Source organism: Mobula hypostoma, chromosome 4 (assembly GCF_963921235.1).
Source record: "Mobula hypostoma chromosome 4, sMobHyp1.1, whole genome shotgun sequence".
In the NCBI taxonomy this organism is placed as follows: Eukaryota; Metazoa; Chordata; class Chondrichthyes; order Myliobatiformes; family Myliobatidae; genus Mobula; species Mobula hypostoma.
The window spans coordinates 156,946,056-156,971,996 of NC_086100.1; the positions used below are offsets into that span (position 1 = coordinate 156,946,056).

Here is a 25,941-nt window from a genome sequence, read left to right on the forward strand (position 1 = left end):
CCGGGGCGGAGTGGGGTCTGATTGGTGGCCGGGGCGGAGTGGGGTGGGATTAGTGGCCGGGGCGGAGTGGGGTCTGATTGGTGGCCGGGGCGGAGTGGGATGGGATTAGTGGCCGGGGCGGAGTGGGGTCTGATTGGTGGCCGGGGCGGAGTGGGGTCTGATTAGTGGCCGGGGCGGAGTGGGGTCTGATTGGTGGCCGGGGCGGAGTGGGGTGGGATTAGTGACCGGGGCGGAGTGGGGTCGGATTGGTGGCCAGGGCGGAGTGGGGTGGGATTAGTGGCCGGGGCGGAGTGGGGTGGGATTAGTGGCCGGAGCGGAGTGGCGTCGGATTAGTGACCGGGGCGGAGTGGGGTCGGATTAGTGACCGGGGCGGAGTGGGGTCGGATTGGTGGCGGGGCGGAGTGGGGTCGGATTAGTGCCAGGGTTGTGCGCGGAGCGGGGTTGGATTAGTGGCGGGGTTGTGTGTGGTGGCTTCGGACAGTGAGGATACCGGTAACTTCCCACGACAGGTGCATGTTCGCTTGTTACTCAATCCGTGGAGGAAAGGGTTTCATTCCCCCATTGTTCCCGTTATCACTGCAGCAAGTGGTGTGGCTGTGGGCTGGCGATATTTACCTACCCTCGCCGAACCACCATCCTGCACTCTCTGCCTCCTGTTGTTGCTAATCCGTCTGCGGAGGCTGCTTTACAATTGTTAAAACTGTCACTCCTTGATGCCTTTTGTTGCAGTGTCTGGCTCCATCAGTAGTTGGAAGTTAGACCATGAAACGTTTCTTCATGAAGAAGGAAAGTGGAGCTGAAGGATGAAGAGCTGAAAGTTGTAGGCAGAGGAAGCCAAGAAGTTGAGCAAGTTCTTCATGCCCTTCTTTGAAAAGCCCAGAACAAGTAGTTTGACATGTTCCATGGAGTCGCCTGCACCTGCTACAAGTTTGTTAGAATCCGAAGGTGGATTAAGTACAAATGCGTCACAAGCCGAGGAGGAAGTCAAGTCAGATAAATCCGAGTATGACGAGGTTAAGAGTGAGGCTGCCACAGAGAACGTGGACATGACAGGAGGGGAAGACGATGTTGGTGGCGGTGGTGACGTTGAGTTTATTGACGAGATTTTGCTCAACGAGATTGAGCCTGACGACACTGAACCTAGTGAACTGGATGGTGTCAAAGAGCCTCGAACTGTCATACCAGAAGTGATTGAACAGCATGACACTGGACTTCTGAAGTTCAACAAGGATACTGGAAAAGCAATTCTGCCTGATGTGTTGAGAACAGAAATAATAAAGCTGGGTTCGAAGTATTTCCGGAACAGTGAGGGGCCTTTCCTACCAACAAATAACTGCTCAATGAACAAAACTTGGTTCAAGAGGAAATTGGGAAATGGTGTGTGAGGAAGTGACTCGCTCATGGCTGGTCTATTCCCCTTCTAAAAAGTCTGCATTTTGTATCTGTTGTCTTCTCTATTCCCGGTCAGACCATCAATCCTCATTGGAGCAGGAAAGTGGATTCAACCAGTGGAAAGCACCTGAAAGGATTAGTGTTTATGAAAATGCCAAGAATCATTGGGAATGCTTCACACAGTGGAAAGAAGTGGAAAGAAATTTAGCTGGAAACAGAGGAGTTATTGACGCTGCATTTCAGTCACAGATTGAGAAGGAAAAGCAGAAGTGGAGTGATATCTTGACAAGAATCCTTCACTGCATAAAATTCCTTGCGACTCAGAACCTGGCTTTGCGAGGACACAGAGAGTCACTTCAGCTAGACGATGACTCCAATGTGGGAAATTTCCTTTGCTTACTGAAACTCTTTGACCCTGTCATAAAAGAACACCTCATTCATTTGGAAAGTCATCCTGGATCCATGTCTTATCTTTCACCGGGTGTCCAAAACGAATTCATCCACATGATGGCATCCACTGTTGGCTAGAGTTTACTGGAAGCATTCGTAAAGCCAAGTACTTATGGTCCCATGTTCAACTCGACTCCTGATCAGGCACACTGCAAGCAGCTGTCAGAAGTAGTGAGATATGTGGAAGTTGATTTTCAGAGGAAAACAGTCCATGTGAGAGAGTCCTTGCTTGGTTTTATCCAGATAAGCCAGAAGGACGCTGAGAGCTTGGTTGAAGACATCTTGAAACAGCTAGAGAAGGATGAAATGGAGCTACAAGATTGGCGGTCACAGTGCTATGACAACGCTGCTGTGATGGCCGGACCCAGAGGTGGTGATCATCAAAGAATAAGTGAGAACAACAACTTGGCAGTGTTTGTGAATTGCAACAATCACTCACTCAACTTGGTGGGTGTACATGCAGCCAAGCAGGATACAATATTGGTCACTTTTTTGGAACCATCGAAGTTCTCTGTGTGTTTTTCTCTCATTCAACACAGTGCTGGGAAAAACTCAAAAATGCTATGCCTGTGGTTGTTAAGTCGAAGTCCAAAACCAGGTGGAGTGCAAGGACAGAAGCAGTGAAGCCCGTCAACAAGTACCTTGAGGAGATACTTCAAGTTCTCCAGGACATGATAGACATTGAAAACAAGGCCAGTGAAACAAGTAGTGATGCAAGGCAGCTGTACAACTGCATGTTGAGTTACGATTTTCTGATTTTGCTAGGATTTTGGAACAAAGTACTCATTCGTATTGACCATATTCAAAAGAGGCTGCAGTGTCCTAGCATGAACTTCCACGATGCTCTCCTGGATTTGAAAGCCCTCTGAGATCATTTTTATGATGAAAGAGAAGTGTTGGTTAGTGAGTCACTCAAGGAAGGCGTTGATCTCTGTCAAGAATGGAATATTGAAGTTGAAAGACGTCAGAGACAAAAGAAACGAATGGCTGATGAGAACTCGAGAGATGCTGGGTTAACAGCTAAGGAGGAAATGGAAAGAGTCATGAAGGGAACACTCGACCGTCTTCACAGAGAAATGGACGAAAGGTTTGCTCGTTTGCACAACACTGACGCCAAGTTTGGGTTCCTTCTCGGATGTCGAGGGACTGCGTTACGGCGCTGACAGTAATGACCTAAAGAAGAAGTGCGAAAGTTTGGGCGAATTGTACAGCTCTGATGTTGATGGACAGCAGCTATATGAAGAAATTTTGGATTGCAGAATGTTGCTATCAAGGCGGGTCAACATGAAAATATCAAGACCTGAAGAGCTTCTTGAATTTATTGTTCAGTATGGAGATGAGAGCGTCTTCCCCAATCTTCGCATTGCTATTCAGATAATGCTAACCATTGCAGTTCTCATCGCCAGCTGTGAGAGAGCATTCAGCAAGTTAAAACTCATACTTTCTTATTTGAGAGCCTCCATGGGTCAAGGCAGACTCTGTGATCTTGCTCTGCTGAGTGTAGAAAGAGAAGAAACTTAAAAAACTGACTTTGATCACATCATAGACCAAACTGCATCAGTGAGAGCAAGGACGGTGCAGTTATAATTTTCATGTAGTGCCATAATTTGTTAATTAAAAGGTTAACGAGCTTGACTTGTATTTTTGAGCTGATATTATGGTAAAGTTATCTAAAAGATGGGTGTCAGATGTTTGGACAGGGGCGCAATTTCAGTGCTTGACTTAGGCGCTATTTTCGGTTGATACGCCCCTGCCGGTAACTTCCCACGACAGGTGCATGTTTGCTTGTTACTCAGTTCGTGGAGGAAAGGGTTTCATTCCCCCATCGTCCCCGTAGACACTGCAGCGAGTGATGTGGCTGTGGGCTGGCGATATTTACCTACCCTCGCAGAACCGCCATCCTGTACTCTCTGCCTCCTGTTGTTGCTAATCTGTCCGTGGAGGCTGCCTTACAATTGTTTAAGTTGTTGCTCCTTGATGCCGCATACACGAGGAAATCTGCAGATGCTGGAAATTCAAGCAACACACCCAAAATGCTGGTGAACACAGCAGGCCTGACAGCATCTCTAGGAAGAGGTACAGTCGACGTTTCGGGCCGAGACTCTTCGTCAGGACTAACTGAAAGAAGAGTGAGTAAGAGATTTGAAAGTGGGAGGGGGAGAGGGAGATCCAAAATGATAGGAGGAGGGGAGGGATGGAGCCAAGAGCTGGACAGTTGATTGGCTAAACAGCTGGAGAAGGGGGAGGATCATGGGACGGGAGGCCCAGGGAGAAAGAAAGGGGGAAGGGAGCCCAGAGGAAGATGGAGAGCAGGCAAGGAGTGATTATGGGAGGGACAGAGAGAAAAAAAAGAAGGGGGGGGGAATAAATAAATAAATAAGGGGTGGGATACGAGGGGGAGATGGGGCATTTGCAGAAGTTAGAGAAATCAATGTTCATGCCATCAGGTTGGAGGCTACCCAGATGGAATATAAGATGTTGTTCCTCCAACCTGAGTGGCTTCATCTTGACAGTAGAGGAGGCTGTGGATAGACCTAGCAGAATGGGAATGGGATGTGGAATTAAAATGTGTGGCTCCTTGATGCCTTTTGTTGCAGCTTCTGGCTCTGTCAGTGGTTGGGAGTTGCATACGAAATTCACCCAACGGCATCTGCACCCCCTTTACCTGCTTATATTTATTTTCGTTTGGTGGTGGTGGATGGGAGTCAGGGAACAGCTACATTCTTTTTGAGCTGTAATTTACTCTAGGTAGTTTGTGCTTTTTTTTGGTCTCCAGGCATAGCTCATTGAAAGTTTTTAACTGATGAGGATTGGGGGAAAGCACTTAATATGAGAATTAGGTGTAGGTTTAGAATCAGGTTTATCATCACTAACGTCATGGAATTTGATGTTTTGTGGCGGCAGTACATAAAAATTACTTCAAGCTACAATAAAAATATAATGTATAAATAGTGCAAAAAGTGAGGTAGTGTTCATGATCCATTCAAAAATCTGAGGGGGAGAGGAAGAAGCTGTTCCTAAAACGTTGAGTGTGTGTCTTCAGGCTCAAGTACCTTTGTGTTGTTGATGGTAGCAATGAGAAGAGGGCATGTCCTGAATGGTGAATATTGAAGATGTCCTTCACAGTGGGGAGCCTGATGCCGGTAATGGAGCTGACTGAGCTTACAATCCTTTGCAGCTTTTCTGATGCCGTGCAGTGGCCCCTCCATATTAGATGGTGGTGCAGTCAGTCAGAATGCTCTCCATGGTACACCTGTAGAAATTTGCTAAAGTCCTTGGTGACATACCAACCTCCTCACTCCTAAGAACTATACCTGCTGGCGTGTTTTCTGTATAATTACATCAATATATTGGGCCCAGGATAGATCTTCAGAGATGTTGCCACCCAGGAATTTGAAGCTGATGTTATGGATGATCCATTTTTTGCAGGTGTGAAGGTGTGCATTTCTTCATTTCTGTCTGGATGCTTTTTATTTACTCTTGCCTCCTTTGTAAACATCCATGTGAATCTTATAAGGTCATTTAAAGATGTAAGAATACTTGAAGGAAAGGGAAACTGCTGGGAGTGGTATAGAGCTAAAATAAGTACCTGAGAACCAGTGAGATTGTATCCTGAAGCTATGGCTTAATGATCTGAAGTCTGACAATTGGTTGATCAGGGGTTTGAAGTGAAATGCTAATTGAAGCTTGGGATAGCAAATCTCCGAACAGAAAGATGAATGGTAATGGATAATATGTCTGCTACCAAGGTGATAAGAACATAGTGCTTGGAAGTTTGTGTGGGCAATCTGAGATCATGATGTGAAGTTTCAGTTGTTACTACTTTCCTTCTCTCTCCTTTAGAGAATGCCGGCCATTAAGCTGCAGAGTTCGGATGGAGAGATATTTGAGGTTGATGTAGAAATAGCAAAACAATCCATCACTATAAAGACTATGTTGGAAGGTATGTCTAAACAAGGGCTCAGATGACTGATATTTTAAAATGCTCTGCAGACAGTTAATGTATTGTCATGGCAAAATTTGGTTGAAGTCTTAGCTGTTTAAACATTGCTCCTTTCATGCAGTACATGTTGAGAGGTGATTGCATAATTCACCTTTTTTTCTCATTTTAATCTGGAATTTGAATCAATGTTTGTCCTTTTCATTAATGGAAACATTCAGGGTTGCAATTGAACTTTGGAATAACAGAGTTTCTTCTCGAGGCCTTCCCAATGATTTTAAGATGCATATGAGTCAGCAAATCTCGCACAGCCTGGTTTTATGTCTGAAGTCAATCCACTGTCCAGCTTTGGGTGCTTTCCCACACATGCACACCTCATCAGATCAATGGTAACTAGTTTTCCTGGACTTCATTCATAAACAGAGTACCAGGAAGTGTTGAATTTAGTTTATTTTCTGGTTTAATCTGCAAACAGCTAGTGTTTTAATAATAATTCTGATTTTAAATGTCTGTACCTAAAAGCACAGGTTTCACTGGTTGACTTTATTTCTGTTTGCACTATTTTAGTGTTGCCCAATGCTAAACTTTCTGCATAATTGACAGAATGTGCTTGCTGAGACAATGGTGAATGCAGCAGGGGATAAACTGGCTGCAATGCCAATGCGGGATGCTATTGATAGACGTGGCAGTGATCCAGTGATGCTAACCTGACTGCAGTAAATCAGCTGGCAACAACTTGACTGTAATAGGCGTCTTTGTGTTTTTTTTAATAGTGGGGAATGGTTGCTATCATAAAACTGTACCTTTTTTTGAACTCTTGAGAGAATTGATAGAAAATCTAACCTGAAGAAAGGTTATTTTAATGTGGACAATTCACATGTTGTAAAAATCTGGAAAGGCATAGGAGTGGACACTGATGTTATTCAGTAGTTCTAGTAGCATCAGAGCCATTCTAGTGAAAGACCTGTTGTCTGAATCACAAATCTTTTCATTCTGGTGATAATGATTTTTTTTTCTTTCATTATGAAATTCAGCCTGTTTAGAACTATATCAGTGAGTTTAACATTTGCTTTACTCCCAGATCCCAGATCTGGGAATGGATGATGAAGGTGATGATGAGCCAGTTCCTCTACCAAATGTGAATGCTGCAATTCTGAAAAAGGTAGGATGCCAAAATATATTCAGTGGTTATCTTTCAATAGGGGCAATGACTCTGTTGTAGAGTTCCTGGTTAACTTCATCGAACCACTCAAAGTCAAATAGATTTGTGTCAATCTCAGCTCGATTGTACATTCAAACCCCACTCCAGAGATTTTAATACCCAATTTTGGTTGTTTCTTCAGACTGTAATTTTGTGAACTTGCTGCAACGTTGGAGATGCACAGCAGGTAAACAGGGCACTCTTCTCCCCCAAAGGAGTTATTCCTTGTATCTATTTTAAATAGCATCTAGATCAGTGATGTTTATTATATCAGTGGTTAAAATAGGGTTTAAAAATTGTCCTTATTTTCTAGGGCTCTTGAATAAACAATTATCCAGTTGGCTACCCTGTTCTGTGGACTATGTTCCACAGTGTTGACCTGCGGTGTACGTGGACTGGTAAACATGCAAAGTCGTTTATACACCCAGGTGATCCAGTGGTGTACACATCACCGGGATGATCCTTCACCACTAGAAGAGGATGAAAACAAAGAGAAGAGAACTGATGACATACCTGTGTGGGATCAGGAGTTTCTGAAAGTTGACCAGGGTACTCTCTTTGAATTAATTCTGGTTAGTAATATTGCATCCTCGTGGTTTTAAACAACTGCTGGAAGCTTTGCATTGTGACTGTAATGTGTCATAACTGAATGTCTCTCTTTCAATATTTTTATTAGTTTCTACATAAAGGAATACAGAGTAGAAGAAGAAATATATTATAAATCAAAAAAAAGATAAAATAATACCAAGTACATTATATTAGAATCACACTTGCAATCACATCACCCTATATTCATGTAAATTAAATTAAATTGTAATATTGAAATGTAATAAATTTATTATACAGAAAAAAAATCTAAACCCACTACCAAGATCGAAGCTGTTCGATAGGGAAAAAAAATCCTTATCATAAAGTGAAATATGTTATTAGCCACCATTTGTACATTAAGAGCAAGTCAAAGGTTTTGAAAATAGTTCAGAAATGGTCCCCACAATGTTTGAAAGTCTTGGCTGGATTCAGAAATTGAACAACAGATCTTCTCTAAATTTAAGCATGACATAACATCACATAACCATTGAGCGTGGGTAGGCGGAACGACATCCTTCCATTTAAACAAGATCGCCCTCCTAGCTATAAGAGAAGTAAACGCCAAAATGTACAAATCAGATGTCTCCAAAATAATATATTTTCCTCCAACAATACCGAATAGGGCGGTCAAAGGGTTAGGCTTAAAAGTTACCTTAAAAAGTACCGAGAAAGTTGAAATACTTCCAGTATTTTTCAAGACTCGGGCAAGTCCATAACATGTGAATTAATGAAGCTTCTCCATTGTTACATCTATCACAAAAGGGAGATATAGCTGAATAAAAACTAGAATAAAAACTAACTTATCCTTAGTCATATGAGCCCTATGGACCACTTTAAATTGTAGGAGGGAGTGGCGGGCACATAATGAAGAAGTGAATTTAAAAATTTCATTCCAAGTTTCCTCAGAAATTGAAGTCTGTAAATCTTGTTCCCAGAGATTTTTAATTTTGTCTAAAGGAGCATTTCTCATTCCCAACAAACAGCGGTCCCCAACCACCGGACTGCGGACTGGTACCAGGCTGCAAAGCATGTGCTACTGGGCCAAGAGGAAACAATATCAGTCAGCTGCACCTTTCCTCATTCCCTGTCACGCACTGTTGAACTTGAACATAGGACTGGCAACTGTCCCATATTGCCGGGACATCCTGTATATTGGGCTAAATTTGTTTGTCCCATACGGGACCGCCCTTGTCCCGTATTTCCTCCGCTATGGTAGAGCGTTCCTCTGAAACCTTTCGTGCCGAAATGGCATAAAGCGCAGAAGCAATTACCATTAATTTATATGGGAAAAATTTTTGAGCATTCCCAGACCCAAAAAAAACCTAACAAATCATACCAAATAACGTATAAAACCTAAAATAACACTAGCATATAGGAAAAGCAGGAATGATATGATAAATACACAGCCTATATAAAGTAGAAATAATCTATGTACAATGTAGTTGGGAAGATTAAGTCAAAACTGATTTGTGGGAAAAAAATTGGCACATACGCGCTTGCGCACACAGGTGCCCGCCGCAAGGCTTCATGGTCATGGTAGTCTTTCTTGGGGCAAACACTGTCCCGTATTTGACTGCTACTTTTGTCCCTTATTTGGGAGTGAGAAAGTTGGCAACCCTAACTGTAAAAGACATGTTGAGTTGAGTTTATTCCTACTTGAACGCCCCCCTCCCCCTCCGGGTCGGCCGGTCCGCAAGAATATTCTCAATATTAAACTGGTTCGTGGTGCAGAAAAGGTTGGGGACCCCTACCCAACAACATACCGTAAATATTGGAATTGAATATTGAGCCATTATGAAAGGGTTTCACAATGCAGAATACTAACTGGAAAGGATTTCAAATTAGAAATTACATCTAATAAGTCCTTATCAGGACTATTAGGAAATGTGTATAATTGAGAACACAGGAAGTCTCTAATTTGTAGACATCGGAAAAAGTGGGTTTTTGGTAAGTCTCTTCAAACGAACAAACAAATCCTGGAAGCATTTAGTACCCAATCTTTCCCATTCTTTAAAAACTGGATCGGTCATAGAGGGTTTAAAAAAATAATTAGAAAAAATGGGACTTGAAAGAGAAAATCTCATTAAACCAAAATATTTTCTAAATTGTACCCAGATCCTCAAAGTACGTTTAACTACCAAATTGTCAGTTAATTTACTTAAAGATAAAGGAAGTGAGAATCCAAGAAGAGAGATCATAGAAAATTTATTAACAGAGTTAGCTTCTAAAGAAACCCATACCGGACAGTCCTCACGGTTAATATAATATGTCCAAAACGTAAGATTTCGTATGCTGGCTGTCCTAAACCTAAAACTTGGTAAAGCTAAACCTCCATTCTTTTTAGCTTTTCGAAGGTGAGCTTTATTTAGTCGAGAATGTTTATTTTTCCATATATAAGAAGATATAATAGAGTCAAGAGAGTCAAAAAAGGATTTAGGAATAAAAACGGGTAAGGCCTGAAAAAGGTATATAAATTTGGGTAAAATATTCATCCTAATGGAGTTAATTCAGCCAATCAACGATAAGGAAAGGGGCGACCAGTTTGATAGTGCCCTTTTTACATAATTCAGAAGGATAAGAAAATTTTCTTTAAGTAGGTGTTTATAATTCTTAGTAATTGTTACACCCAAATAGGTAAATTGATTTCTTACAATTTTAAAAGGAAGGTTAGTATTAATTGATACCAAATTATTCAAAGGAAAAGGTTTACTCTTATGTAAATTCAGTTTATATCCTGAAAACAGGCTCAAGCAAGAAAGTAAAGAAAGCACAGGAGGTAATGAAGTCTCAACATTAGAAATAAAAAGCAATAAGTCATCAGCGTAAAGCGAAACTTTATGGATAGTAGCTCTCCTTAAAGTACCAATAATATCATTAGATTCTCAAACAGCAATGGCGAAGGGTTCTAAGGCCAGATCAAGGAGCAAAGGCTCAAAGGACAACCTTGTCTGGTTTCATGTTGAAGTTTAAAAGGTTTGGAATTCTGAAAATTAGTAAGAATCTGAACAGAGGGAGATAAATAAAGTAATCTAATCCATTGAATAAAATTGGGACCAAAATTAAATTTGTCTAAGATTTTAAATAAATAATTCCATTCAACCCGATCGAAAGCCTTATCAGCATCTAAAGATATCACGCATTCCGATATCTCCTTAGAAGGAGAATAAGTGACATTTAATAAATGACTAATATTAAAGTGGGAATATCAATTTTTAATAAGTCCGGTCTGATCATCAGAAATGATAGATGTTAAAATATTTTCAGTCCTACGGGCCAAAACTTCAGATAGAATTTCAGTATCAACATTAAGTAAGGAAATTGGTCTGTATGAAGAGCATTCAGTTGGGTTCTTGTTCTTTTTAAGGATAAGTGAAATAGAAGCTTCATAGGAAGATTGTGGCAACCTACACAACTTAAAGGAATCTGAAAGAACTGAACATAAATGAGGTATAAGCAGTAAGGAAAACGCCTTATAAATTTCTGCAGAAAATCCATCAGGACCCAGAGCCTTCCCCGAGTGCAATGAACGTACAGGCACGGCAGTTTCCTCATAAGAAATAGGTTGATCCAACTGTTTACGGTTATCAACAGAAAGTGTAGGAATGTTTAATTGGTCTAAAAAATTATTCATAATAGTATTATCTTTAAGAGGGTCAGAACTATAAAGTTTAGAATAGAATTTTCTAAAGATATCATTTATTTCTGAATGGTCAGTTGTCCTATCACCATTAGCTTTACAAATTTCTTTAATTTGCCGTTTAGCTATAAAGACTTTTAATTGGTTAGCCAGTAATTTACCTGTTTTGCCTCCATGAATATAAAATTGACTTTTATCTTTTAGGAGTTGAGTTTCATATGGATAAGTTAAAAGAAGATCATATTTAGTTTGAATTTCAATACCCCTTTTATATAAAGCAGGATCTGAAGCCAAGGCATACTTTTGGTCTAATTGTTTCAACTGATAGCTAACTCAATTCTCTCTTTATTAGCTTTTTTCTTGACACTTGCAGTATATGAAATAATTTGTCCTCTAATATAGGCCTTAAAAGCATCCCATATAATAAGACTAGAAGTCTCTTCCGGTGTATTCTCTTCAAAAAAGAGAATAATTTGTCTCTCTAGAAACTTTAAAAAATCCTTATCAGATAGCAAAATTAGATTAAAGCACCAAGATCTGTTTGTATGAGGAAGACCAGGGAGACTTAAAGATCAAAGCACAGGGACGTGATATGAGACAGCAATCTCTTTATAATTCACAGGATTGAACTAATGGAATCATTTGGCTGTCAATAAAAAAAAATCAATCTTTTTTTAAATTTCTTTAAAATTTTTAAATTTCTTTTTTTAACATTTAAGAATAAATTGGACAGATACATGGATGGGAGGAGTATGGAGGGATATGGTCCGTGTGCAGGTCAGTGGGACTAGGCAGAAAATGGTTCGGCACAGCCAAGAAGGGCCAAGAGGCCTGTTTTTGTGCTGTAGTTTTTCTAAGGTTTCTAATCCTGGAATACGTGTGGTGGACATGAGAAAAAAACGAATACTCCCTGTCTAGTGGATGTAAGAAATGCCATACATCAACAATACCACATTTCATTAGAAAAGACTGAATAAACAAAGCTGATTTATTAAGTGTTGCTGGTTTAAAAGATGACTGATCTAAAGCTGGATCTAACCAGCAATTAAAGTCTCCTCCCATCACCAATGAGTAAAGGCTCAATCTGGCAAAAATGAAAAAAAAACGCTCAAAGAATCCTGGGGCATCAATATTCAGGGTGTACAGATTAGCAAATACCATTAACTTACCTAATTTTCCTGACACTATGACAAAATGCCCATTGGTATCAGACACTACTTTACATGTTGGACAAAGGGAACTATATTATCTATAAAGATCGAAACTCCCCTAGACTTAACCTAAAAACAGGGATAAAAATGTAGTCCTCTCCATCTGCTGAGAAGGCGTAAATTGTCACCATTACGTATGTGAGTTTCTTGTAGAAAAATAATTGGAACCTTAAGTTTTTTAATATATGCAAAAATCATCCATTTCACAGGGTGATTTAATCCTTTCACGTTAAGACTAAGTAAATTAGTTTGATCCATTTTTAATACTATTTAATAGAAAGGTTAAAGTAATAACCACTGGAATGTATATTAAAACCAAACAATTTACCTTGAAATGTGGTAACCAAGCAACAGATTTGGCTAAAAATCCAAAACAACTTCCAGAAAAAAAAACTTCTCCCCACCCTCCCAAAGTCAGAAAGCCAGCCAAAAGAAAGCTGACAGCTAAATCTAATGGCGTCACCCTCCCCAAAAAACCTACTGGTTTAGCTCCAAATTAGTTTCAAGGTTAACTGCATTCCAACCTAGACAAAACAGTAGTCAAGGGAAAAAAACTTAACTCTCATAAGAAGAACACATATAGTTTAATTATTACAGTTTCAAAATGATAAAATGAAAACTAAGCCTTTTTGACAGAAAAAAAACAAGAAAAATAAGTACAGTATAAAATAATAAAAAACCTATCAAAATTCAAAGCATATGAATGCACAAGATATTAACTCATTAAAATCTTGTTCTCTTTAAAGTTTCAAAAGGATAGTTAGCTACAAAGGTTTACCAAAAGTAAAAGAAGCAATTATTCATGTAGAAAGATACTGAACAGTTAATCTTCTGATTTTAAGAATTTCTGAGCTTCTACGCTCGAATGGAACCATTCCTTAGAGATCCTTCAGTATAATTCTGAGCTGAGCAGGATAATGAAGAGAAGGTTTGAAACCTTTGTTAAAAAGTTCCAACATAACATTTTTGAACAGCACGCTCATTCATGACCTCGGGTGAAAAATCCTCGATTCCTGATCTTCTGACCAGATTAGTCAATCATTCCTCTTTGACGGGATTTACGAATTAAGCGATCCTTCGTCTGAAATTCATGAAAGCAGATTATTGCAGATCTGGGTCTTGCTCCTGGAGGTGGTCTAGACACAAATGATCTATGAGCTCGATCAATCATAGGTAAAGATGGAAAGATTTTAGGAAATAATTTTGCCGAAAAGCTTGCAAAGAATTCAGTAGGCTGATTACCTTCTGTTAACTCTTCAAAACCGAGAATTCGTAGATTATTTCTTCTGCTTCTGTTTTCTAAATCGATAATCTTCTGTCTTAATTTTTCATTAGACTTATATTGTTTTTCACAAAGCTTCTGTAGATCATCCATTTTCACATCCAAAATCGTCAAGAGTTTCTTCATTCTCTTCTATTTGTTTATCGTGTTCAGTTAAGGTTTTTTGAATAGAATCCAATTTTGCATCTATTTGTTTAATTTCAGAGCTGAGTTGTTGGAACTGCTGCTGAAACCCGTCGGAGGATTCTTTTCTGTGTTTTCGAAGCAAGTCCATTATAGCTTCCAAAGGTGGAAGAGGGTCTTTTTTAGTACTTTTTGCACCCCTTGTACTCATAGTAAAACAATATCACTTTTAAAAGTAAGGTTTCAAAACAGGTTGGAAGCAGTAAAGTAAGTAAAGTAGGAGCGACTGCAAAAGGCTGTTACTCCTTCAACAACCAGCAGGAGATCTCATAACTGAGTGTCTAAATAATTATTGTTTTGCTCTTGTCGATATTTGATATGATGCTTTATATGTAGGCCTCTAATTAATTTGGCCATGGTGTTGTTTCCATGCAGATATGGCCATCATTTCAACAGGATATTATTAATGGCAAGATAGTACATAGCTTCTTGCATTTCATATCGGGTCACACCAAAGGAAGTGAATGGTGGGTGCGGTGCTAATCTTTGTTTTTGGGTGGTATTAAATTGTTTGCAAATCATTAGAATTGCCCTTGAACATTATTTCATCACAATCCTGTATTTTTTGCAGGTCAGGGAAGGTTTGAGATTTGGGTAACTGCTCAATGCACATTTCTTGTGGTCACAGCATATGTGTGGCTAGTTCAGTGAAGTTTTGACCACAAACCAAATGGGTCAAATTGCTTTTAAGTTGTGTTGTGATCAACTCTTTACTATTTAAGTTGCTGTTAATACTGGGGTAGGTTTACTTGTCTCGTCATAGCTGATCGTTTGTAAATGTGGCGATTTGTATTCTCTGTAGTTGCCTGCTGATAGAACAGTTTTGTTAGATGCATATTTGAGCAATTTGATTTTTCACATTGAATGTGATCAGATACTGGGTAAGGTGGAAGCAATGTTTAGAAGTGTTGTTTTATAGGAAGTTGGATATTATTTGTGGAATAAATGGCTACTGTCATATAGCTGGTTGGAGACATCACGTGCATCAGATTTGTAAAGTAGTCACTTGCTCCTATTATTAATCTAAGCTGGTATATTAGTCCTCCATAGGATGTGACAATTGCTTTGGTTACCTCTGCCTAGTGCCATTTCAGAGGATAACTGAGAGTTGTGTACGGACCCAACCAGATAAAATTGACAGATTCCAAAGGTCGTTAATTAGTTTTTAAGGAGAGATCTGTAGGTTTTATTTTCCATTCTTGGCCAGCATTATTTCTAGTCCTTATTCTCCATCAGAGAGTAGTAGTGAACTGCTGTGTTGTACCCCATAGTCTTTCAGATGAGGGTACTCCCACAGTGTAGGGGAGAGAGTTACAGGATTTTCATCCACCTATGAAGGAATTGAAATTTCCAAAGTGGTTTGGTGAGACTTGGACAACTTGCATGTGGTGTGGTCATACCTGAAACCCTTGTTCTAGCTTGTTTAAGTTGTAGATTTGGGACACTATTCCCTGCACCAGTGCCTGAAATGTTTTTGTGGTTGTTGGATCGGTCTACCAGACATTGTTTTCGTGCTGCTTGAGTATTTTAGAGCTGCATTTCATCCATGCAAATATTGACCATTCTGTCAGTTATTCCTTGTAGGTGATGGAAAGGCATTGGTGTCAGGAGGTACAGTTGCAAGAAAGAGTTTGTGAACCTAATTTTACAAATGTAGAAAACCTACAGCACAATACAGGCCCTTCGGCCCACAAAGCTGTGCCAAACATATAGTTGCTTTAGAAGTTACCTAGGGTTACCCATAGCCCTCTTATCCAGGAGTCTCTTAAAAGACCCTATTGTATCAGCCTCCACCACCGTCGCTGGCAGCCTATTGCACGCACTCACCACTCTGCATTTTTTTTTTTAAAACCTTACCCCTGACTTCTCCTCTGTACCTACTTCCAAGCACCTTAAAACTGTGTCCTCTCGTGTTAGTCATTTTAGCCCTGGGAAAAAGCCTCTGACTATCCTCACGATCAATGCCTCTCATCATCTTATACACTTCTATCAGGTCACCTCTCATCCTCTGTCGCACCAAGGAGAAAAGGCAAAATCTACTCAACCTATTCTCAGAAGGCATGCTCCCCAATCCAGGCAACATCCTTGTAAATCTCCTCTGCACCCTTTCTATAGTTTCCACATCCTTCTTGTAGTGAGGTGACCAGAACTGAGCACAGTACTCCAAGTGGGGTCTGACCAGGGTCCTGTATAGCCCACGGTTGATGAAGGCCAATGCACCGTATGCCTTCTTAACCACACAGTCAACCTGCGCAGCAGCTTTGAGTGTCGGATGGACTCGGACCCCAAGAACCCTCTGATCCTCCACACTGCCAAGAGTCTTACCATTAATATTATATTCTGCCATCATATTTGACCTACCAAAATGAACGATCTCACACTTATCTGGGTTGAACTCCATCTGCCACTTCTCAGCCTAGTTTTGCATCCTATGGATGTCCCGCTGTAACCACTGACAGCCCTCCACACTATCCACAACACCCCCAACCTTTGTGTCATCAGCAAATTTACTAACCCATCCCTCCACTTCCTCATCCAGGTCATTTAGAAAAATCACGAAGAGAAGGGGTCCCAGAACAGATCCCTGAGGCACACCACTGGTCACCAACCTCCATGCAGAATATGACCTGTCTACAACCACTCTTTGACTTCTGTGTGCAAGCCAGTTCTGGATCCATAAAGCAAGGTCCCCTTGGATCCCATGCCTCCTTACTTTCTCAATAAGCCTTGCATGGGGTACCTTATCAAATGTCTTGCTGAAATCCATATACAGTACATCTATTGCTCTGCCTTCATCAATGTGTTTAGTCATATCCTCAAAAAATTCAATCAGCCTTGTAAGGCACGACGTGCCTTTGACAAAGCCATGCTGACTATTCCTAACCATATTATGCCTCTCCAAATGTTCATAAATCCTGCCTCTCAGGATCTTCTCCATCAGCTTACCAACCACTGAGTAAGACATCACTGGTCTATAATTTCCTGGGCGATCTCTACTCCCTTTCTTGAATAAGCGCAGAACATCTGCAACCCTCCAATCCTCTGGAACCTCTCTGTCCCCATTGATGATGCAAAGATCATTGCCAGAAGCTCAGCGATCTCCTCCCTCGCTTCCCACAGTAGCCTGGGGTATATCTCGTCCCGTCCCGGTGATTTATCCAACTTGATGCTTTCCAAAAGCTCCAGAACATTCTCTTTCTTAATGTCTTAATGCTCAAGTTTTTCAGTCTGCTGTAAGTCATCCCTACAATTACCAAACAACAGGAACTCTGCAGATGCTGGAAATTCAAGCAACATACATCAAAGTTGCTGGTGAACGCAGCAGGCCAAGCAGCATCTGTAGGAAGAGGTGCAGTCGACGTTTCAGGCCGAGACCCTTCGTCAGGACGGAGGGTCTCGGCCTGAAACGTCGACTGCACCTCTTCCTACAGATGCTGCTTGGCCTGCTGCGTTCACCAGCAACTTTGATGTATGTTCCTACAATTACCAAGGTCCTTTTCCGTAGTGAATACTGAAGCAAAGTATTCATTAAGTACCTCTGCTACCACCTCCAGTTCCATACGGTTTTCCACTGTCACACTTGATTGGTCCTATTCTCTCACATCTTATCCTCTTGCTCTTCCCATCCTTGTAGAATGCCTTGGTGTTTTCCTTAATCCTGCTCGCCAAGGCCTTCTCATAGCTCTAAGTTCATTCTTAATCTCCTTCCTGCTGGCCTTATAATTTTCTAGATCTCTACCATTACCTAGTTTTTTTGAACCTTTCGTAAGCTTTTCTTCTTGACTAGATTTTCAACAGCCTTTGTACACCACGGTTCCTGTACCCTACCATCCTTTCCCTGCCTCATTGGACTGTACCTGTGCAGAATGCCACGCAATATCCCCTGAACATTTGCCAAATTTCTGCTGTACATTTCCCTGAGAACGCCTGTTCCCAATTTATGCTTCCAAGTTCCTGCCTGATAGCTTCATATTTCCCCTTATTCCAATTCTCCAATCTTCGTGGTTTCCATGCCATTGGAATTAGTTGGTTGATTTGTGAAGTATTGTTTTCTTCTTGGAGTGCAACATCAAGTACATGTTAAACAAATACACGCACAGGCGTCTTCACTCTGTGGGCCACTTCTTCAGAATGAAGACCATCATCCTCGACCTCAAGGGATAGCAACGTTGACGACTCCAATTAAATGCTTTCTTAACTTGTCTGCTCCTATCCTCTCCAATGCTATAGGAAAGGAGATGGAATTGTGATCACTGTCTCCAAAATGTTCTCCCACTGAGAGACCTGACACCTGACCAGGTTCATTTCCCAATACCAGATCAAGTACAGCCTCTCCTCTTATAGGCTTGTCTACATTCTGTGTCAGGAAACCTTCCTGAACACACCTAACAAACTCCACCCCATCTAAATCCCTCACTCTTGGGAGATGCCAGTCAATATTGGGGAAATTAAAATCCCCCATCACAACTACCCTGTTATAACTGCACCATTCCAGAATCTGTCTCCCTATCTGCTCCTCAATGTCCCTGTTACTATTGGGTGGTCTATTTAACAAAAAACACCCAGTAGAGTTATTGACCCTTTCCTGTTTCTAACTTCTACCCACAAAGACTCAGTAGACAATCCCTCATAAAATGTAGTCTGATTTTCATCTAAGTCACAATAATAGATAAACACAATCTGTCTAAACTAATAACGTACGAACAATTGTACTTCCATGACTCTATTGAACATATTGTTTAATCATTCACAGCCCAGGCTGGAGAAAGTGTGTTAACCCTTGTATTTAATAACTGGTAGTGTTGGTGCATGGTCAAGTGGTTAAGGCGTTCGTCTAGTGATTTGAAGGTCACTAGTTCGAGCCTTGGCTGAGGCAGCGTGTTGTGTCCTTGAGCAAGGCACTTAACCACACATTGCTCTGCGACGACACCGGTGCCAAGCTGTATGGGTCCTAATGCCCTTCCCTTGGACAACATCGGTGGCGTGGAGAGGGGAGACTTGCAGCATGGGCAATTGCTGGTCTTCCATACAACCTTGCCCAGGCCTGCGCCCTGGAAACCTTCCAAGGCACAAACCTATGGTCTCATGAGACTAATGGATGCCTATAATAACTGGTAGAACCTCCACCAAACTTTTCCTGTAGCTGCTGATCAGACTTGCACAGTAATGAGGAGGAATTTTAGACCATTCCGCCATACAAAACAGTTTCAGTTAATATTTCTGGGATACCTTGCACAAACAGCCCTCTTCAGGTCATGCCACACCATCTCATTTGGGTTAAGGTCTGAACACTGACTTCACCATTCCTAAACATGAATTTTCTTTTTAAATCATTCTTTTGTTGATTTACTGTTTGTCTTTCAGATCATTGTCTTGTTGTGTCATCCAACTTCTAACAAGCTTTAGGTGACGGACCGTTACCCTGACATTCTCCTGTAAAATGACTTGATACCATTTTGAATTAATTGTCCCTCAACAATTGCTAGCTGTCCAGGCCCTGAGGCACTAAGCAGCCTCAACCATAATGCTCCTTCCACCATGTTTCACAGTTGGGATGAAGTTTTGGTGTTGGTGAGCAGTGCCCTTTTATCTCCAGTGTGCATTTCTGCCAGAAAGTTAGACTTTTGTCTCATCTATCCACAGAACATCGTCCCAGAAGTGTTGTGGAAGTGTGGTGGTCTTTTGCTAACTTGAGATGTGCAGCAGTGTTTTTTTTTGGAGAGTAGTGGCTTCTTCTGTAGTGTCCTTCCAGGAACACCTTTCTTGTTCAGTGTTTTTCTTGTAGTGGACACATGAAGAGACTTTAGGAAGTTCTAGAGATTTCTGCAGGTTTTTTGCTGTTACCCTTGGGTTCTTTTTCACCTCCTTCAGCATTGCATGTTGGCATTATCTTTGCAGGATGCCCACTCGTAGGGAGAGTAGCAACAGTACTGAGTTTTCTCCATTTGTAGGTAACTTCTCGTACTGTGGATTGATGAACACTTTAGGTTTTTAGAAATGCTTTTGTAATCTTTCCAGCTTCGTACATCTCTACAATTCTTGTAAGGTCCTCTGGAAGTTGATTTGATTGAGGCACAAGTAGATCTTTCTTGAGAAGGACAGGCTCTATCAGTAACCCAATTGTCTTTTTTTTATGGGCAGGACACCTCTACAACCTACACCTCCAAGCTTATCTCCTTGATTAGAAGACTGACTTCAAATAGCTTTTGAGAAGGCATTCCCCTAGAGGCTCACGTACTTTTTTGAACTTAGACTCTGATTGTTTAAATGTGTACTCAGTATTGTCAAGAAGTATAATTGTGTGTTATTAGTTTAGGCAGGTTGTGTTTGTCTATTATTGTATCTTAGATGAAGATCAGGCCAGGTTTTATGAGTAATGCAGAAAACCAGGTAATTGCAAAGGGTCTCAAACTTTTTTTTGCAACTGTATGCCATTTGTCACAGCTCTTCTTTAGGTGCCATTGAGTTTCTGATGAATCGTGACCGCCTAGACATTAATGGTCAGGGACATGGCCTTGCTAATTAAACCTCAAGCTTTGGTTGTTAGACCTTCTTGTCTATACCAGCCTGCTGCCTGGATTTTGCTTGCAGCTGCGGTCTGCTTCACTTTTTGAGGAGTTGTTTTTTTTTAGGGATTGAATATGTGAATTCAACAGTGTGTCGTCTTTTCTGAATTTAGTCCAGTGAAACAATCACTGCTGTACCCCGAAAATCTGGGGAATGACCCTTCATGAAGTGCATGGCTGGGATATTTTTTGTTCCACAGTGGAAAAACTTGTTTTAATCAACATTTTTTGTTTCAATAGGCAGCAAACTACCTTGATATCAAGGGACTGCTAGACGTAACTTGCAAAACTGTAGCCAACATGATAAAAGGAAAACCACCTGAAGAAATTCGCAAAACTTTCAATATCAAGAATGATTTTACCGAGGAAGAGGAAGCACAGGTATTGTCAGCTCAGCTTGAAGGATTGTTCTTGTATTATTTTTTTGTTGTTGCTGGTTTAGGGTGGCTTGAAGGAAGTATCCCTTTCTCCTCTTCTCTAAGCATTGTCTGAAATGCATACTAGGGGCTATGTGGCTGTAGTGAGCAACTCCTGGCTATGGTTTGAATCCAGGCTGGACAAGTCCAAAGCAACATAAAGTTGTGAGTTATGCAGCACAGAAACATGCTGATGACTTGATGCTTCCTTAACAACCAAATTGCCTACCTGAGCTAGTCCCATCTCCTCATGTTTGGCTCATATCAAAATAACTATTTAAATATTGTAGTTGTACTCCCTTTACCACTTCCTCTGGCAGCTTGTTACCCACTGCCCTCTGGGCTCCTCACTTCCTTAAACCTGTGCCTTCAGTTTTAGACTTCCCTATCTGTTGGGTTGGTGGTGTGGGGAAGAATAATTATTCATGCTACATATGCCCTTCATAACTTTATATTCCTCCAAGGTTGCCCCTCAGCTTTGTGATCCGGGTCAATGGCCCCAGCCTGTCTGTATCTCCTTGTAACTCAAGTGTCCCAGTTCTGCTAGTAGAGTGGAGTCTATGGAGCAAAGCTGATTAAATAACTTATTTCAAGCCACTGATGGGGTGGTTTTCTCTGTGTTAGAGAGCACATGAGACTTGGTGTAACTAGCTCCTACAAATTATTCAGATATTCGGGGACAACTTTTATTTGTAGGTTTTTTTGACATTGTGCAGAGCAAAATGTTCATCTTATGGCTGCACTGCATTTTATTTCAATTAACTAGCAATTAATATTTGCCATTTTGTCGATCTTTGAGTTTTTACTGTTACTACTCCTGTATGTATACTTGTCTTTAAAAATGCTCACTAATATCCAAAATTGTAATAAACAGATGAACCAAATCAGAATCAGATTATCACTTAATAGTATGTGATTTTTTATACATCAGCTGTACAAAATTACTAATAAATTCCAAAAATAGTACAAAAAACAGACATGGTATTCATGGACCATTCAGAAATCTGAATGTAAAGGGATAGAAGCTATTTCTGAAGTATTGAATGAGTCTTCATTCTCCTTTAGCTCCTCCCTAACAAGAGGGAATGTCCTGGGTCATAGTCCTTGATGATGGATGCTGTCTTTTCGAGGCACTGCCTCTTTTTGTAAGCATAAGAGATTCTTCAGATGCTGGAAATGCAGAGTATCTCACATAATGCTGGGGAAACTCAGCAGATCAGCATCCCATAGAAAGCAACAAACAGTCAATGTTTCAGCCAAGACCATTCATCAGAACCTGCCTCTTGCTATCTTTGATGGTGGGGAGGGTTGTGCCTATTTTTACATACATGCAACCCTGTAAAAGTATCGGCAGCAGTAGCTCACACCTGGAGTCTGCTGTCGCTGTTAACAAATCACTATTTTAGTAACTACGTAATATGGTAACTTAAACCAGGTAAATCAAGAGTTAGGTGTTATGCATGTATAGGTGTATAGATAAAGTTCCCAAACTCATTTGAGCTCAGGTAGTCAGAGTTGCAGTCTTACGATGGTATGTAAGAAAGTTCAGTTCACTCCATGGAATTGAGGTGAGAGAGAGGTATTTGTAATCCAAATAAACAAGTGTCGTCAATCTTCCCGTTGTCCTGCGAATCCTTCAAGTTAGCCCAAATATGACTACACTAAGGGTAACATCTTCAAGTGGTAAAACTACCAGCCCAGGCAAGGGTTAAACACACCGGTAGTTCCCACAGGGTCACCCTAACACGCACTGTGACAGCCACTGATCGATCCTCAACCCACCCTCGTGGGCACTTGAAGAGTTAATTCAGTGACTCTTCGTCACCAGCTTTTGTGTGTCCGCGAGAAAGACAGTTGACCTTAAATCCACACACGCTGAACACCAGCTGTCCATCATGTAGCTCCTCCGCGCTCTCTCTATAGTGACTCAGTCAGCAGTTGAAGACAGCTGCTTTTCGTAACACTGTATTCACCCTCCCCCTCTCCCTCCTTAAAGGTATAGTCCATAACAAATGAAACTTAAGATCCAATCACCCCATGAAGGAGCTGACTGTGCAGCCTCTTGTGATCCTGTGCATTGGAGCTTCTCTACCATGGTATGGAGAAGAGTGTGGGAGATTAACTTGGAAGGTGGCATGGTAGAATAGTGGTTAACATAACATTTTACAGCGTCAGGGGCCTGGTTTCAATTCCTGCTCCTGTCTGTAAGGTGTTTGTATGTTCTCTGTGTGACCACATGGGTTAGGTTAGGATTAATAAGCTGTGGGTCTGTTACGTTGGTACCAGAAGCCTGATGACATTAGCTGCCCTCGGCTCATCCTCGGACTGTGGTAATGTAAATGACACATTTCTCTCTATGTACATGTTCATGGAAGGATGAAGGATGATCTAATTATACTTCTCTTTTTCAGGTACGGAAGGAGAATCAGTGGTGTGAAGAGAAGTGACCCACAGTAGGAATGTACAACTCAGCGAAAAAGCTTTCCTTGCACCATGTATTATATCATTAGCAGCCTGTGATTCCTTTAAATAGTAATAAATTGAGCTTGCAGTGTGCTCCATGCAACCTGTTAGCGAGTAGCACAGTGACTATTTATTACTCCACTCCGACCTCGTTGATCAGTGGAATGTAAGTTGTATAAAACTGGCAGCATGACAGCAATTACTATGTTAATTTGTATTTAAAGTTTACTCTTTCAATGACTTTTTTCATGGCTACCTTTTACAAAAAATCCCCAAATGATATTTGAATCAATTTATTGCTGGTTATGGATTTTTGCCCGTGTTTATCACAGCGCATGAAGTGCATCCTCAGGATTGTTGTCACACCAGTGATCTCTTGATGTATTCTATTTGTATCAAAGATGATTTACGTTCCATTCTTTTCCAGACTTTCTACATAACCCACAGTTGGCAGAGAAATGGAGAGGTGTGGTAGAACTGGTTTAAAAAATCAGTGTTGAAAGAATTAATGGGATGTAGAATTCTTAATGTGATCTGTGAGCATTTTTGGCCAACAAAACTCCACAAATTGTACTGCTTCACTCTTTGAATTTCTGAATATTAGTGTCGAACTGGCTTGTTCTTATTGTGCTATGGAGTACAGTTGCTTTGTTTCTTTTGTTTTCAAAAAGAAACTTCATGAAATAACTTGTAGTTTATGTTTCAAAGGAGAGGAGCACTTAAAATGGCTTGTTGCCCATATGTCTCTGGTATTGCTCTTTTCTCCCAGGAAAATGCTTTTGTGATTATGGGAGTAACAGCACCAGTGATAACAGCTATGAATGTCCAGAATATTTTTTCAGGGGGAGGTGTCACAGCAAACAAAGAAAATGGTCATACTAGATTTATTGATATAATCAATCCAGGTTCATCTGTTGATAGAGTAATTTAATCTTGAATGTTTACATTATTTATGTACAGCACGTGCAGAAGTATTGAGCACATGTATATAGATAGGGTGCCTAAGACTTGCACAGTACTGTATTTGTCAACATGGAGCAGAGATCAAATTTATAAATCTGGTGGGACCAAAGGATGTTGGGAATAGCAAATGTGGAGTGCTGCGGAAGGGAGGGTGGCAGAGGAGTGCCAGGGGTGAAGGGTGGTGTGAATGCAGACCTATCCAGCCCTGAGATACAGACTAAGTCATTTGATTCCAAACAATTGGTTTATTTATCATTGCAGAATGTCTCTCTGGTGCTTCCTGCTCCCTCCACTCACCCTTCCTCTTTCCCCGGCCATGATTCCCCTCTCCCTGCCCTCTTCCCACTCTCAGTCCACAATAGAGACCCACATCAGAATAGGGTTTATCATCACTCACATTTGTCATGGAATTTGTTTTTTTTTGTGGCATCAGTATAGTGCAATTCGTAAAATTCTACAATACTGTGCAAAAGTCTTAGGCACCCTAGCTATATATGCCTAAAATTTTTGCACAGTTCTGTATAGCTGACGAATTCCAAACTAGCATTGTCAATTCTTTTATTGCAAAAAATGGAAGAATTGCAATTCTGAATGCAATTCAGAATCAGCATGTGACCAATGAAGAATAAATGTCATATCAACTAAACTTGAAGCCTTCAGAAACATAAGATTTTAAAAAAGGTGATGGTGTGGAGTTGGGGTTCCTTTGAGGTGATGTGTCTGATACACAGATTTTACATTGCAAACTTAAAATAATTAAAGTGCTAGATTGGAAGCCTCCTTCAAATACAATCACTTTTTTTTGGTCATTATTCAAGGGTGTTCTTTCACTTTTCAGATTTGATAATCATCAATTTAGCTTTACTTCTGGTAGCTGTAGGCCCAAATGCAATGTGGGTCTTTTTTAAATATCTCTAGCTTGAAGTAGAGTTTGGTTTGTGCTATCAACTTGAATTGATAAATTAGTGGCTAATTTTCTGGCTGTCTTGTGTTGAAGCAATGCTATTGCTGGTGGCCACCATTGTGTAGATATTGACCGAATTTATCGACCGTATGAATCCTTAAGATTCTTGCACCTTTTCATTAAAGTTAATTCCACAATACTAAATGCACTGACTGGTTGAGATTTTTGTGTAACATGCCTTGCGTACATTGATTACCTCATTATTTCCATTGAAATAATACACCAACTAGGATTGTATTCCCTGAATCAGGGCTAAAGAATACACTACTAAGAATTGATGGACATACAGTATAAGGTGCAAAATCTTTCTGGTAGTTATTGCAGAGTAATGGTACAAGGTTTTAAAAGCCAGAAAGCACTTCTGTGGTTAAGGTAGTACAAATAGGTGATTTCAGCAAAAGGCACTTGAAACTGCAGGTCCATGAGCCAGTCCTCATCAGGGATCAGGGGTGGAGAGGGTCAGCAACTTCAGTGTCCTCACTTCAGTGGATCTGCCCTGGGCCCAACATGCAAATGCAATTATGAAGGAAGTATGGCAGTGCCTCTACTTTGAAGTTTATGAAGATTCAGCGTGAATCTAAAAGCTGACAAGCTTCAATAGATATGTGGTGGAGAGTATATTGACTGGCTGCATCTCAGCCTGGTATGGAAACATCAGTGCCCTTGAATGGACAATCTTACAAAT

The 25,941-nt window shown here is 40.8% G+C and overlaps 1 protein-coding gene across 1 annotated transcript; it reads left to right on the forward strand.

The window, feature by feature from the left end:
- Positions 1 to 412: 412 nt before the first annotated feature.
- On the forward strand, positions 413 to 25,387 carry LOC134345704 (S-phase kinase-associated protein 1-like). The gene is made up of 6 exons (XM_063046803.1): positions 413 to 3,971; positions 5,686 to 5,785; positions 6,871 to 6,944; positions 7,412 to 7,555; positions 20,691 to 20,831; positions 23,278 to 25,387. Exons 1-6 carry the CDS (start codon positions 3,876 to 3,878, stop codon positions 23,311 to 23,313), a joined length of 591 nt encoding a protein of 196 aa, XP_062902873.1. The 5' UTR covers positions 413 to 3,875; the 3' UTR covers positions 23,314 to 25,387.
- The last annotated feature ends 554 nt before the right edge of the window (positions 25,388 to 25,941 follow it).